The 16208-nt window shown below is 39.9% G+C and overlaps 2 protein-coding genes across 2 annotated transcripts in view; both read right to left on the reverse strand.

Annotated features, from left to right (window-relative positions):
* The window catches only part of ntng1a (netrin g1a), a 271523-nt gene that overhangs the window by 137733 nt on the left and 117582 nt on the right, over window positions 1-16208 (reverse strand). The window lies entirely within an intron of this gene.
* On the reverse strand, window positions 4002-6711 carry prmt6 (protein arginine methyltransferase 6). Its single transcript, XM_032503700.1, has one exon. It carries the CDS (start codon window positions 6648-6650, stop codon window positions 5595-5597), a length of 1056 nt encoding a protein of 351 aa, XP_032359591.1. The 5' UTR covers window positions 6651-6711; the 3' UTR covers window positions 4002-5594.

The raw sequence follows: 16208 nt of genomic DNA on the forward strand, positions 1-16208 counted from the left end.
GCACATTTCAAGACAACCCGACCCACTTCCGGGTTAACTCTGACCACTTCCGGTTTAGGCCCCGCCCAGTCCGAGTACGGATACGGATACAGATAATTCATGTGGTAAACAGATACAGATACAGTACAGATAATGCTGTACTCGCTCATCCCTAATATATAACCAGAATATAAGATGATAAATATAATTCTACAGAAATCGGATTAAATTTACTATACACATGACTTTATTCCTACCCATCATGTCTTTGATTTAGATTCTAAAGGCAACGGCACATATTGTGAGTCCAGTTCAGCGAGTCCTGGACTGTGCTGCCTTTCAGTCTCGTTCAACAGTTTTGCATTGAACAATGAGTCTTGAAATCAGTTAGATTAAGCACATTGTCTATTGATTGGCCCCTAAATTGCTGTGCAATACAAGACAAATAATCCTATTCCAACTTTTAACACTTGTTTCTAATGGTTTCCAAACCATTTCAGGCAGAATTGGATCACAATTAGTTTAGCATTTAGCAGCCAAGAGTGGCCATGCATGCATGAGCGTGATTCTGGGCTTAACGGTGGCTGCCTGTGCTGCATTTGACATTTCCATTCACTGGACACCTTCCTTTGTGCTGTCTCCGGGGCTTTTTCTTCTTCAGGCACTTGTAGGAGACATTTCGCCACTGTACATGCACATGAGGCCAGATGCAAGTGTAGAATTTCATTTGAATGAAAAGCGTAGGGATTTTTTTCTGTCTCTCACCGACACAAAAGCGCTTCTTTGGCGACAAAGAAACTGAAAGACCATCATACTGTACACTGTATAGCCCTTTCACAACAGGGCAATGACCCAGGAAAAGAAAATCCTGTTTGACATTTGACAACCAGGATCTGACCTTGGTCGGATGTGGTTACAACCAGCGCTTTAAGTCAATCGGACTGCTTGACTTTTGAATGAAAGAGTGTAGAACTGTTGTGACTGCAAGATCTCAGCCATAAACTGTGAAGTTAACATGATCTTAGAAGATTTTGTTCCATCAAAGAGTCCAAAAAAGAAAGAAAAAATACTGCAAGGTTTATGAGTATTTACTGCTATTGCAATGCCACTGATAGCCTGATGTTTAAACATGTTTCGGAAACCTGGAAGCCGATACTTACACATGACCAAAGGACTGGTATAATTTAAAAGGGAAAAAGTGGGTTATTCCCATGTCAAATTACTATGGGAAAATATCAATTTTCTTTTCCACTCCACAACGCTGTCATCTTACACCAAGCTAAGATTTGGAATCTGACATTCCAGAGACATCCTAACACTTTTCAATGTCTGTATGTGCTTTAATTGACCATCAAAAGTACTTGTTAGTTTAGACAAAAAAGTGCTCCAAAGGCTCAAGTAACGACTGTTACATAATGGAGCAGTATGTCCAGTTTGTTAGCTCCACATAGTGCTTTCTGGACACTACAATAGAGCTGAAGCTCACTACAGAAATGCATTGATTTCAGTGTGCTGGGACAGGAGAGACTTCACGGAAGACTGCTTTCTTCTCAATAGGTTTCTACTGTTCGTGTGTTCTCGCTGATCGCATGCATCGTGAGTTTGATGGCTGTACTGTTTATTGTTTGGAGTTGCTGTCACCGTACACAGCAACTGAGGCTCTCCTGTGTTAAGGCACTGATGGTTGATTTCCCCGTTAAATGTTTTAAGCACGTCTCCATGTTGTGTAGTCTTTGCTTCACAATTTGGTTTCAATACGGAACTAATATCTCACACAAGCCTCACGATCAGGATTAATGGCGTTAAAGTGCCAAATGTTGCACGTCAGGAAAACCATTGAGGACAGTTTTACACTTCACTGGTTCAAGTCCCCATACGGACCAAAGTAGGGTGGTGGACTGGTAGCTGGAGCGGTGCCAGTTCACCTCCTGGACACTGAACCCCATATTGCTTGGGGCGCCTTTCCATGGGCAGCCCCCCCACTCTGACATCTCTCCATTTAGTACATGCATAGGTACTGAGCATGTGTGTGTAATTCAGGCCCATGTGTAATGTAATATGTAATAACAACAGAGTAAAAACATTGTAATTTATTGTAAGTATACATTATTATTTTTTGTTTTTATAAGAGGCTTACGGGGTTTAGATAACTTTAGCCTTTCCTATTCCTTGCGACCATAACCAACAGTTAATCAGCTTGTTTTATGTCATTCTGAAAAGGCAGTGAGCAACGTGAGTATTCTATCAGCTGTGGATGTGTGTTTTTTACTCTCGCTCGACTCAGAATCTGGCCATGTAGTTAAAGAAAGCGGATGCTAGATGTTTGCAGTTTGAATTGTGATTCATCCATTATTCCCTTTTTCCTATCCTGACAGACAATGCCCTTGATTTGTAGACACGATAGCCTGTGATTAATTTCCAATGTGTTCATTACAGAGTTGGTTCACATTTGTACTGATGACACTGATACAAACGAACACCATATTTCAAATGATGATGGGGTGTGAAAAATGAATCATCATCTAACATTTTCAGGAATCTATGTGTATTTATTCACTGCCGTATAATTAGAACGTGCTTTGTGCATCAAGACTCGTTCACATCTTATGGCTTGAATTCAATGCACACTGAAATACACTTAATCAGCACAGTCCACAGTGTCTACTTTAATTACATAATGGTTTAATTACCATATTGTCCTTGTTTTGACTCGGGAATAACACAAATATCAAAAGTATCATCTAAGTGAAGTTTTTATATTTGTATCCAATCTAGTGTTACAAATACTTCTAAAGAGAAGTACAGGAGTTTTGTGGGTCAATGCCAATACTGAAATGCTAATCGTGGGGTGGGGGTATGGTACAGTTGTATGTGCCCTTGTATATTTTTTAATGTGGCTGTTTTATTTGTGTTTTTCTTATGACTGTTAAAGGCCCTTCTAGAAACGGCATTAGAAATCAGCAATCGCTATAAATGTAAATGTGCTGTATTTATATAGCGCTTCTCCAGTCTTAACAACTGCTCAAAGCGCTTTTACATCTACAGGAAACATTCACCATTCACACACATTCATACACTGTGGCCGGGGCTGCCGTACAAGGTTCCACCTGCTCATCAGATATACATTCATACACATTCACACTCCGATGCGCAGCACCGGGGGCAACTCGGGGTTCAGTGTCTTGCCCAAGGACACTTCGACAATGACTGCAGCGGCGGGGATCGAACCATCAACCTTCTGATTGGCAGGCAACCGCTCTACCACTGAGCCACAGCTGCCCAACTAGGCCGCCCAACTAACCATTTTCAATAACTGCTGTGATGCTGCACACAGGAGACATTTGTTGTTCTAGTGTCTATGTGACAGCACTCGTCTGGATCAAGGACAGCTCATATCCAGGATAATCGCCGGGAATTCCCTTTGGTAAAAAACAAAAAAATGAGCTAGCGAGCTACACGCTGAAAATGGCAGGTTTAGGAGAAAATTTAGATCACGCAACAAGGCAGGCCTGCTTGATTCTTTTGGGGAATGGCCGTAAAGATTTACAAATAATATATTTACGGCGTTGACTTTCTAACTGTGATGTTTTGGGACCGATGGTGGGAATGTGCTATTGACAAAGTACACAAGGCGATACCCTGGTAAGAACAAATGATGTTTAACCGTGTATCCAGCTAATTTAAATACATTTAACAGTGTTACTGTCGAGTACCGAGACTAATAAATAAACGTGAAATGAAAAAATATGAACAAATTATATGATGAGTATTTATAAGTATTCATTTCTGTTTTATCATAATGATGCTGTTTTTTACATAGCCTACATTTTCATACAGTATTATTCATTTAGAAATAGTTACGATGTACCTCAATACAACCCAACATCCAGATTTTTATGATCAAATTCAGTGTTTGTAATAATGTCTTATTAGTGAAGCTGTACAACAACAGCTATTGTGTTGTGTACATGCTCATCATTCTTTCTGTAGTTAGCTATTTCAGTCAGGACTCATGACACATGTAACAGTCAAACAGTTTATTAGTCTGGTTTGCATTTGCTCAGTTCTCTTTGAAAAGCAGTTTCCCTGCAACACAATCCGCCAAACCCACTTCTGGAACGCTGACTCGGAAGTAGTAGAAAAAGTGAATCAGTGACTAATCAGTGGCCAGATAATGTGTTCTGTTAATCCAGGAGTGAGAAATTATTAAACGTAGCCAACAAATTATTAACTTTCAAAAAAAAAAAAAAAAAAAAGATTTATCCTTGATTGTTAATGATTAAAAACAACTTAGTCACTTACTGACAGCAAGATCCTTAATGGCCAGGAAGGAAATATTGTGTACAATTAATATACTTGTTGCTATTTTGCAAAATGCTGCAGTAGAATTCCAACTTTGGACAAAGTCAGGGGTGTCTGGCAACCACTGCCAGTGCGTGCTTGTTTTAAACCAAAAGAATGAGCCAATTTAGTTTGTTATTAAAAACTGAAACCAAGCCCATGTAAAACACGTCCTGCCTGACTGCAGCTGGTCCAAGTCAATATATCAGTCCTCATTTAAATACATCTTTCTCAGATCCAACACAAGATGAATGACTACATTAATTTAAATATCAGATGTCTGCAGCATGGCATTGGATTTATTTAAACATTTTTAACAGCCCAGAGCTGCACCCCTCTTAAAACTATTTATTAGTCAAGCGACTTTTTGTTACTTTTGATGGTCAAAACTGTTTCCAAGGCTTTTCCCCACCAATTATAATTATTATTAGACTGTTACAATAAATGATTAACATGATTAGAAGATTAATTGATTAGTTGGTCGATAGAAAAGTAAGTAAGCAACTATTTTGACAATTGACTAATTGTTTATGGGAGTTCCAATAAAAAAAAAAAAAACATGCCCTATTCCAGCTTCTCAGCTGTGAGGATATGCTGTTTTTCTCTGTCTGTAATAGTAATAACTAAGTACCGTAATTGAGTATTAAAAAATAAACAATTTTGGGGTTTTGGGCTGTTGGTCAATACGTTATGTATGTTCAGACATTTTATAGACCAAATTATTAATCGGTAGGATAATTACAATCCTACTCTTTATTACTGCAATGTTTTGGTATAAAATGGATCATAATTGCTATAAACTGAATATACAGTATGCAATACAAAAAACACATCTAATATATAAGGTATTAGATAGATCCATGTGTCCTCTTCCAATTTAGATGTAAAATGAACTATTTATTAAGTGTGAAAACAAACAAACACTACACAGCATAAGACACTCCAAACTAAGAACATGTACTGTAGGGGACATACTGGTTGTGTGTTTATGTCTACTCAAACTAAATTTGTTAAGACTTAAAGCTAGAGAGCTGGGTCAAAACGAGCATGTGTATGTATAGGCTAGATGTCAGCTGCAGTCCCAAGTGAGACCTAATGTGACATTATAGATTTATGGATTATTTACCACACTGGTCAAAAATACAGTCATCGGTCCACTTCTTCCAATAATCCCATTGAGCAGGTTGGGAGTCTTAGTGACAGATAATACGAGGACTAGGCCTTTGAGTGTGTTGCCTGGTGATTGAACTGTAACACTAAATGTTGTTGCTAAACTATGACTGAGCTTCACTGCTCCAGTCAGGGATGGAAAAAGTTTTGGACTGTCTTTTCTGCTCTCCTATCGTGTAGTCTACATGGACACATAAATGTCTGGCACTCTCCTCGGAGGGATACATGCTGATTTCTCCGGTAACCACCGTGTCTTGCACCACATCCACCGGAGCATCCAGGTACAGCACCGCCTGCTTCCAATGCGTCTCAGGTTTGAACGGGGACGTGGAGAGCACCAGCGCCTGCGGCTTGTCCGGGCAGGGGAAAGTGACCGTGAAGTAAACACAGAACGCGTTCACTGCCGCCGAGCCGAATGACTCGCATCTGAACTTGCCTTTCACCATCCGCAGCTCCTCCACGGTGACCGAGTACAAGTCGAGCTCGGCGAAGCGGGCCGGGTGGGACAGCACGTCCTCAACGGTCACCGAGTTCACAGTTATGTCGGAATTCATGATACATCTCCTGGCGAAGTCGGACATGGAGGACATGTCGACGCCGTACTGGTCTTTGACGGTGTACCAGAAATGTAAGCGGTCCTCTACCACCGGGTCGCTAATTGGTGCGACGTAGAGCTCGGCTTTGCTGGGCAGGATGATGCCGCCCGGCTTTAGCCACTTGTCGCGCGCGTACAGGACCGAATTGAGCATGGACTCGTGCAAGAGGGCATAACCCATCCACTCGCTCACTATCACCTCCACCATCTCCGGTAGGTCCACCGTCTCCACTGTGCCTCGAATGACTTCAATTTTGTCCTCCATGTTGTTCTGTTTCACTATTTTCACCGCCTGCTCTGCGATAGAGCAGGCTTCAACTGCGTAGACTTTCTTAGCACCGGCTTGGATACAGAAAATGCTTAGAACGCCGGTTCCTGCCCCGACGTCCAGTACAACTTTCCCCCGTATGGACTCACTGTTCCTTAGTATTGCCATCCGGTAAGTGTTCGTGCGGACTTGGTCCGCTATCATTTCCTCGTGAATAGTCACATCAGTATAGCTGTCAAAGTACAGTCTGTCCTGACGTGTTTTATCCAATTTTCTTTTCTTTACGACATGAGCCATCTTCTCGGCTCTTGTGTTACAACCTCACAGTGTTGTTGCGCTTCTTCCGCATTGTAAAATCTGGGACTTGTAGTTTCCCACCGCTCACAATACGAGAGACACATGTTTGAATAGACTACAATTCCCACAATCAAACAACAGTGACGCAGGGGTCGGGTTGCTGCATTCAGCGTCAAGGAGGAGATGGTACATATGAGCATCTGCTGTGTAGCAGCGAGCGTTGAACAAAATTCACGGCTGTTTAAGTGATAGGTTCAAAACAAACTGAAAAGTGCGCCTTTTCTATCATTTGAGACATTGATGCAATAATCCAAAATAGAAAAAAGCAGACAAAAAATATTTTTGGGATGACGGAACAAATATTTGGTTGTGCAATATTAACATGGACACTTATTTTTGGGAGATGTCTCTTGTAAAATAGTAGTATTTTCATACATTGCGCTACAATGGTTCAAATTGAAGACAGCTGTTTTTGGTGCCTTTAGCTCCAGTGTGTCTCTGATCTATGCTAAAAATACTCAAATCATTTCCACAATAAGTTAACATTTCACTAAACCACCATTGCTCTGTTCAGTAGCATTGATAGTGTTTCCTAAGAGAGCCGTTTCAGTTTGTGTTAACCATTACACATACAAGCAACTTTAAATCATAAAAAGAAGAGAATCATAAAGCAAACAAATAGAATCATAAAGCAGACCTCGTGCAAATGTAGAAATACTGACTTTCACTGTCACATACTCTGTTGATTATAATTGTATATGAATGTTTTTCTTCTCAGCCAACAAGTGCTCCGTGCACAAAGCTGGAGTCACCCCAACCTCTTCGTCATCACATGCTAAAAAAAGATATTTGAGTTGTAACCTGTTGCTTCCATTCGGGCATGCCAATAGCAAAGTCGTTTCATTTTAGTACTCTATAGTGCAACTTTGAGATTATAGAAGCCCTTTCTATTTTCCAGGCAGTAAGTTTCACTGTGCACCACATGATGCAAGATGCTTTATCAGATCCTTGATACGGTATCTTTTTGTCATACTGCCTTTCCGCACAACTGTGAGCATTTCACACTCCATAATTAATATAGGGTCCAATTCCAATCATCTATAGTACATATACTGTACAGTGCCAGTCCCATATAACACGCTGCACAACACAGCATGGCAATTACCAGTTCTGAGCTTTCCCCAAAGTTATGGCAGGCAGAACACAGCTGCCTGTGGCTCAGCTCTCCTCCCTTCTAGACAGTCCTATGGGACCCTCTGCACTCTGTTTCAGAGATCTTTGGCAAAAGATACTGGACAAATGAGCAGGAGCTGTATCCCATTCCACAAAGATGAGAAAAAGAGAGAAGGAAGCAGTAGTTCAAGACGCCCGATATTTTGTTGTTTTCCAGACTAGCTGTTAAAGCAAGAAGACAGCCCAGTTTAATGCAGAAAATGTGAAATAATAGCGTTGAGAAAAATAAATAAATATTAAATATTGCTGGCAAATATGTGTGTGTTTGTGTGTGAAGGGGTGTATGTGTGTGCATTCACATTAACATGCTTCTTCTAAATTTGGATTCAATGCTTCTTTTCAACCACAGGCACTACTGGGACAATGTGTGCATTTAATAATTCAGTCTTTTCAAAATGACATAGAGAAGAAAGCAGGGAAATAATTCTGCATGAACTGATATGTTTACAGCTTGAGTAATGGAAACAGCAACCATTAAGAGGAAATGAGACCTACCTTTGTAGTAAACATTGACTTGATATTCAAAGCTCCAGTTTCCCCTTTTGGATATATTTGATTTATGTTAAGCCAGAACCACAATAACACCAAACAGTATCTAAAGATGCAGTGTAATCCTAAAGTGAGCTAAATATCAAAGCTGAACACCCACAACCGACTGGTCAAAAACAAAATTGGACTAAGTGCGGAAGAGGAATAAAAATATACAACAGCATAGATTACTGAACCGTAAAATACAAGCCGTGGAATTTAGATTGCACTTGGCATAAGGCAATGTAGCCAGTAGACACAACAGACAGACAAGCAGCTGTTGGCCATGTTGTCATCCCCTCCTCTCAAGCTTCAGGTAGAACTGCTGCCAGGCCCACACACAGCCAACACCCAGCTCCCACTTAGATACCTGGCACGGTTTACCTTCATCCTACAAGGAAGTACATGAAGATGCTTCTGTATTCATGTAGAGAAAAGTCTGCTATCCAACGAGCTGTTACAGCATGTGTACCATAGCTGGGTTAGCATAACCCGATAAGATTATACTCTGATTGTGGGAAACAAGATTAAGATGTCTTTCACATTAAAAAGTGGCTATCCTTGACCAAGCGTATGATGCCTTTTAAATACAAATGTAAAACTTGTTGTGTTACCCTCCTTCTTATATTGTTTCTGTTTAGAGTATGTATATATTGTATATATTGTGTATATATTAGTGTGTATATTTCTGTTTTGGTTGATATGTATGTGTAAGCACAGTGTGAGTAACAATGCTCCAAAGACAAATTCCTCGTATGTGTCCTCATACCTGGCGAATAAAGCTGATTCTGATTCTGATTCTGATTCTGATATCCTTTTCAGGCTGTTCTCATGAACCATATGTACATATCACTGCAAAAATGAATGCTTCCACAGTTCTTTTGGCGCCTGAATGTTACCTCTGCCGACTTGTGTAACTTCTGTGACTTTTTGTTGTTTAAACTCCACTGCCTCGGCCGCTGAAAGGACCGTCACCTCGCTGTGCTCTGTACCCGGCTCACAGCCACCTGCTGCCGGCTAAATGTAACTGTAAAGACCGCTAAACTTAACTGTCAGAATCAGAATCAGAATCAGAAATACTTTATTGATCCCCGAAGGGAAACTCTGTGTTGTAGTTGCACAATATTATAAATAGAGTAGAAATACAAGAAATAAAGAAATATAAGGAATTGGATACGTACGGTATTTACATAAAGGAATGTTATTATACATTATTTACATAATTCACATAATTAAGGATTTGGAATGGTGAAAAGTTAAATAATAATAATAATGTGATAATGTGATAATAATGTGACCGGACATCACGGTTACTACTGATACAAATCCGTTCAATGCATTGTCCTTTTAGAATTTTCACCTCAACGTACAGCCTCGATAGTCTCTCCAGTTCCTAGAACTCTGAGTTTGTAAAGAAATCTTGCATGTTTGATGCCACTAGAACTTCAAATAAACTTCAGAAAATGTTCAAATTGCTATATTTTCTTCAGTGTGGATTTTAATTGCACTTTATTGATGTTTTACTTGATATTCAATCAACAATATTTCAATTCATAACTTACTGTAATTTGTCTTTTAGTCCACTACATTCGTACTGTTGATTTATATTGATGTATATTGTGTTTGTTATTTTTAAACTGTGTCAGGGCTTATGGAAAAAGCACTATTCTGAATTACAGACAAAAAAAGGTATACTCACATTATTATGAATACATTTATATACATTTATTAACTTTTTGATGGTTCAGAAGTTTTCCTCATGTGAATATTACCTCTTCTTTCTATATCATACACCACGCCTTATGTTAAGTTAAAGAAGGATGGGAAATATTCTGTTATTGATTTCTTAGTCTTGCATTGCCAGACCCATCTCCATGGCACTGCGGAGTATGGTCTGGCCCCTCGACACATACACTCCTTGATAGGAGAAAAAACACTCTAGGCTGTTTGAATTCCTTTAAACCAATCACAATCGTCTTGGGCGGCGCTACGCTCCGGACGCAGCAACCGTGGTTCTGCAAAATAGACTCGGGAAGGAACTTGATTTGGTGGAACATTTGCACCCCAAAAGAAAACGCCACATACAATATTACCTAAAGATAACTGTTCACACAATGCAGTAATGTGACATGTGCTATTTAAATTAGCAAGATACGTGGTTAAACGTAATTTGCTCTTACCAGTGTATGGTTGTGTGTATTTTGTCCACAGCAATCCCCGCCAACCGTCCCAGTTAGAAAGTAAGTGTAAACATATTCTTTGTCAATCTTTACAATCATTCTCCAAATCAACCAAGCAGGACTGCCTTGGCACAATCCCAATTTTATTAAAGAAATTGCCATTTTCAGCGTGTAACGTTAGCTTGCTAGCGAGGTTACGGTTCCTCGATGCGACCTACAGTAGTGTAACATCAACACAAAGCAAGCGGAAGGAGAGGGGCATCCGGCCCAAACTATCCGGTAAACTGCCGTCGATCCAGACTACTGTTCCATTGATGCTAACATGGAGGCTAACTTGGTATAAAAGTTTGTGTAACCTTAGCCTTCACACCCACCTTATGTCAAACTTAATCAGCGTTTTAACGTAACCTCTGAAAAGACATCACAGCGGCAATCCTATGATCTTTTGTCAGGATGATGGCAAGGTCAATAGAATTAAAAATGCATGTTCCATAGCTAACTATGAGAAATGTATGCTAAATGGTCCAGCGCTACCCAATATCGGGAAACGCAATATAAATGTAATGTAAAGATATTACTAGTGATAAATGAACAGATATTAAAGGGTACTCAGTTCTTGACTCAGACTTGCACATTACCTGCAGTGTAGTGAATGTACAGTAGATATTTATATTTACTTCACTTTGGTCTTGAGGAGCTGGAGTGTTTATTCATGGACAATCTTGAAACCTACTTTTACACTGACTACCACTTGACATCTTTACTGTTAATTTCTCCTCTGCTCTGATCGCCAACACCAGTCTGCTCTGAGCTCATCCACCGTTACTCTCTCTCTCTCTCTCTCGCTCTCTATCTCCCTCCACACACTCACTATGCACACAGCATGCACTGAGCTCTTCCCCAAAGGAGCTACACTACTCACGAGTCATCAGTTTCAACCCAGTCGTATGTTCTTCTCCAAGACGCACTAAATGTTCTTTCACATGGTTTTAGGATTGAGTATAATCTAGGAAGTGACCAAGGTCTAAGGGAGGGCAGAAGGGTGGAGATACCAACACCGGTATCGCCTCCCATACTGCCTTAAACGCTGGTATTGGTAAGTACTGGAGTTTATGCATCAATCCGATACAACGTAATAAAGCCCTACAGAAAATCTACGTTAAAGTAGTTTATTTATTTTCTTTTTCTGTTATATAACTGACTATCAAACTAGATATTAAAAGAAAGTTCTGTGGCATTTATTGTTTGTGTTTGTTCATGTTTCACACAGAGTTTGACCTGAGCCAACAAAGATAGAAATCATATCACATCCATACAGGGATAGTACTATACAGCTGTTAAAACGTTATAAAATATCTATAGTACTCAGTATCTGGAAGCAAAAAATGGTATTGGAGCATCTCTACAGAGGGGTGCTTGAGGGTGTATGTGTGTGTCCTTATTATTGTATGTGTGTCAGTGCCCCCATTTGTACCTGAAACATGTTGTGTAAATCCAGAGCTAATGCTGAAGGCGGGAGAGATGGTGGAGAAAGCAGCGCAGGTAAGGGCTGGTCAAGCATGGCGGGACGGGTGGTAGCACAATCACTTTGGACAATGAGGGGTGTCGTGGAAAAATCAATAGTCAGCTTTTATTTTTTTCATCTCCCGCCTCCCTCAAGCACCAAGATGTGTGTAGAATTCATGGTGTATGTGTTTGTCTGTGTCAAATGGAAAAAAAGGATATGATAGGATTTTTGCTATATAAGTAATGAAACAAAGAAACTGTAATACACAGAAAGTGAATAGATGTCTAAAGAGGGGGAAGCGCAGTCTGAGCTCCTTGTACTGGAAGCCCAGCAGCTGCTCTTCTTGGCCAGCTGCTGTCAGCATGCACAGCCTCATGGGAACTGCCTGTGTCCTGTCACTATTACTGGACCTGTCAGCTGCTGCAACAAACACACGCACACACACAATAACCCAACCTTGCATTCTTCCAGTAGATATGTACACACGCATGCATAGCGACCTGCACAAACAGCATGCAGAGGCCACTTCAAGACAATTCAACCCACAGTGGCATGATACACACATGCACATACTGTACATAATACATACGTGCACAAGTTTGTGCGCACACTGCCACACACAGCCATCAGTTTTGATGTCATTGTCACCCATTTGAGAGGAAGGTAGACTGCTCAGCAACAAATACAAAGGTGCAATGGCATCATATTGATTGTTCCCCGGGATCAATACCAGGCTACTTTGATATCTCACTCCCAGAGAAAGAGCCCAAATCCGTGAATGCTGGTGGGTCAAAACACACTTTTCATCTCTTATTCACATTCTTATTCATCTGTTTCTTACAGCAGACATAATCCATCTCTCCAAAAGAGAGTTTCACGCATGTATCCACCTGGATACCTTTTCCGGGAGTGTGTTATCTAGTTTCATGCTTTGACATCTACTTATTTGAACACAGTGTATGCCAGTACTTATCATTGGAAAAGTTATAACAGCCTTGTCTGTACAGCCCCCACACACCACACACACACACACACACACACACACACACACACACAAGCCTACCTGAGACCTTTCAATTGCTTCAACCACTCACTTCACAGGATCATGGTCTGTCAATCCGGAGCCCCGGTAATCAATTCATTAATTACATCCCTTTCCCTGCAGACTCACTTCCCTCATGCCACCCCAGTATCAGTTACATTACACTGCAATTAGATTAAATTACTAGGAACAACCGGCATGTGACAGCCGTTATGGCAGGTGGGGTATTATGCTGACTCCACGACAAACCCACTGCGCAATTTGTTAAGCGGAAATATTGTGTGTTTGTTAATGGAAGTTATTTGATAAGTACATAAATAAAAGAGATACTGTAATTGTCCCATCAGGATTCTGCAAATATCACGGAAGTCTAAGGGAGTGGTGCTGCTCAAAAATAATAGTTTACAATATCCCACAGACATAAAACAAGGTTTATCACCAATTACTATATAAAATATAAGTTCATTTATTTATCAGTCAAGGTCTGTGAGACACATTACGTCTTTAAAGGAATAGTTTGACATTTTGGGAAATACATTTATTTACTGTCTTGCAGAGAGTGAGATGATCGATCCCACTCTCATGTCTGTATGCCTATTATAAAGCTTGAGTCAGCAGGGGATTATCTTAGTTTAGTATAAGGACTAGAAAACAGCTAGTCTGGCTCCATCTAATATTAATCTAGCAATAGCTCAAAATTTGACAAATTAATATTATATTATAATATCTTGTTGAATCCTTTTTACATTTTTGTTTGTGAACACAAACAAACAATACGTTCTCATTAGTGAGCTACAGAGTGAGTATGAGATACAGAGGTAGTGTTTTTGTTAGAGAAAATCCTGCATATTTTTACAACTTGTTCATTTTAGATGAATCATAATTCCACAGCAAAGCCAGCCTTCTATTGTAAATTCCTAATAATGAATAGTGAAATCCTGCTGGGGCAAATATATGCAGACACAGGTTTTCTAGTTAGGTGCCTGGGACTTTGTGCTCTGGAACCAGTTGTGTTCTGTACGAGGCAGGATTACCTGATAATCCTGTTTTGTACGTGAGACTTTGACTCCTCTTCTACTTCTACAATAACATTAGGACGAGGACTATGGATCACCAGCGAGCCGCACCAACTGCAGACCACTAAGGAATCAATTCTGCCCCCATTCCTTTTTATATGAGAAGTGATTCACTTGTGTTGCAACGCTGCACGCAACATGAGACAAAGGGCAAAATACATGAGATGAAAATCCAGTCAACTTCATGCAAATGCATGTTGTGTTTGCCATGGGAGGATCAATCCATTTGGCCAAAGAGGATGACATTTCGTGTAATGCTTCTTGCAGCTTTCACACACTTTCTCAAGAAAAGGAAGTTAGACTTGCAGGAGCCCTTTCTCTCTAGCTGTGGGGATAGCAAAGGAAGGAGCCAAGTGTTGCCAATGGATTAACACAAGCGAGTAAGACATATTAACTCGAAAAACTCAAAACTCAATTAAAGGAAACACTGGAAAAATGACTAAATAATCAAGTGAGACTTCTCTCAGATAAGATAGACTTTATTAATCCCACAATGGGGAAATTCCTGTGCTACAACCGCTCAATAGAAAATGTACACACATCAGGAGAAAAAAATATACAGAAAGTATTCTAAGAAATAGCTCTAATAATAGAGCTTCCACGTGACCCTTCAGAGGGATAATGGAAGTAGACTGATAATCTCTTATGTAAGTTACAACTAGGCCTGGAGATTCTCACAGAGGAGAAGCAACAAAGTTGAGTGGCTGTCCTGACCTCCTGAAGATTGGAAATGTATTAAATTAAAAAATGAATAAATTGTGACACTTAACAGCCAAAAGCTCTGACATCTGGTTTCTTTCAGCAGACTCTGAGACAAGTCACTGAGTCCAACCAGTTTGACACTGTGTGCTTTTAAGCACAGAAAATGTATTTTTGCCAGTAAAAATGTACATTAATTGATATGCTTTGTTTAAGTAACCATCTGACAAGTACTGAAGCTATGTTTTCTTTACTGTAAAACCATGGAACTGTGTCTATAGAAACTGTTAAAGATACATTTAATAAGAAAAAAGCATGCCATGTGTTTTGACTCTGTTAGCAGCTCATGAAACAAAATAATTAGGAATACACAGTTATACAACCAGTTTATTGATCATAGCTTGTAATAAAATGAATAGTAGCGTGTTCTGTTTTGAAACAGCCACAGAGAACCTCTCTCAAACCCTCTCCTTCAAGAGAAAAGAAGAACACAGCCATAATACTTGGTACTAGTTCAGTTTAGTGTTTCATTTAGTCCGTTTCAACCTATATAACTTATCGGTCTTAAGTTTTACATTAACCACTTTGGTACAGTCATATCCAGTTAATTAGTACACTGGGAATACATATTCTATATGGGCATTTTAAATATACAGAAATTCCTGGGCACACCAATGCTCATGCCTCATCTTTTGGGTTGGTTAATCCTCTTAGTGATAATATATTTATTTCAATCTATTTAGTGTATTACCCATTTTCATTTCCCATTTTAACTATCTTTGTTTTGTGTCCATAAAAATTCCTCTCATCCGGGCAGAGAGGGGGGTAATACATGAATACTGTTTGTGCATATTTATATATACACATGTCCAGGGAGGGAGGATGCGTGGGAGTTCCTACTTTCTGGTCTATACATCACTGCCTCTGCTATTATTATTTTCATCCCCATTGGGGACAAAATGTACGCCGTGTAAGAAGCCTTTCCCGGGTCAAACTATTTAGTTTTTGCTGCAAAGGGAACTTGGCTTAAAAGCGCTGTGTTTTTATGTTGACATGACATTGTGATATTTCATTTTTAAATTATTTTGCATCAAACATTGAAGTTCATAATTAAGTGTTTTGGCGGGGCTGGCCGAGTGGCACTATATCCATGGTGTTGAAAGGGAGGATTTAGTTCTCGCATGTTTTGTTTTGTTAGGCATGATCAAAACACATCCCCCCCCCCCTGCTTTTCTCACAAATTGCACCCTGCATGTCTGTACATGTGCTTGACCATCAAAGAGTCCACGATTG

Source organism: Etheostoma spectabile, chromosome 22 (genome assembly GCF_008692095.1).
Source record: "Etheostoma spectabile isolate EspeVRDwgs_2016 chromosome 22, UIUC_Espe_1.0, whole genome shotgun sequence".
Taxonomy (NCBI): Eukaryota; Metazoa; Chordata; class Actinopteri; order Perciformes; family Percidae; genus Etheostoma; species Etheostoma spectabile.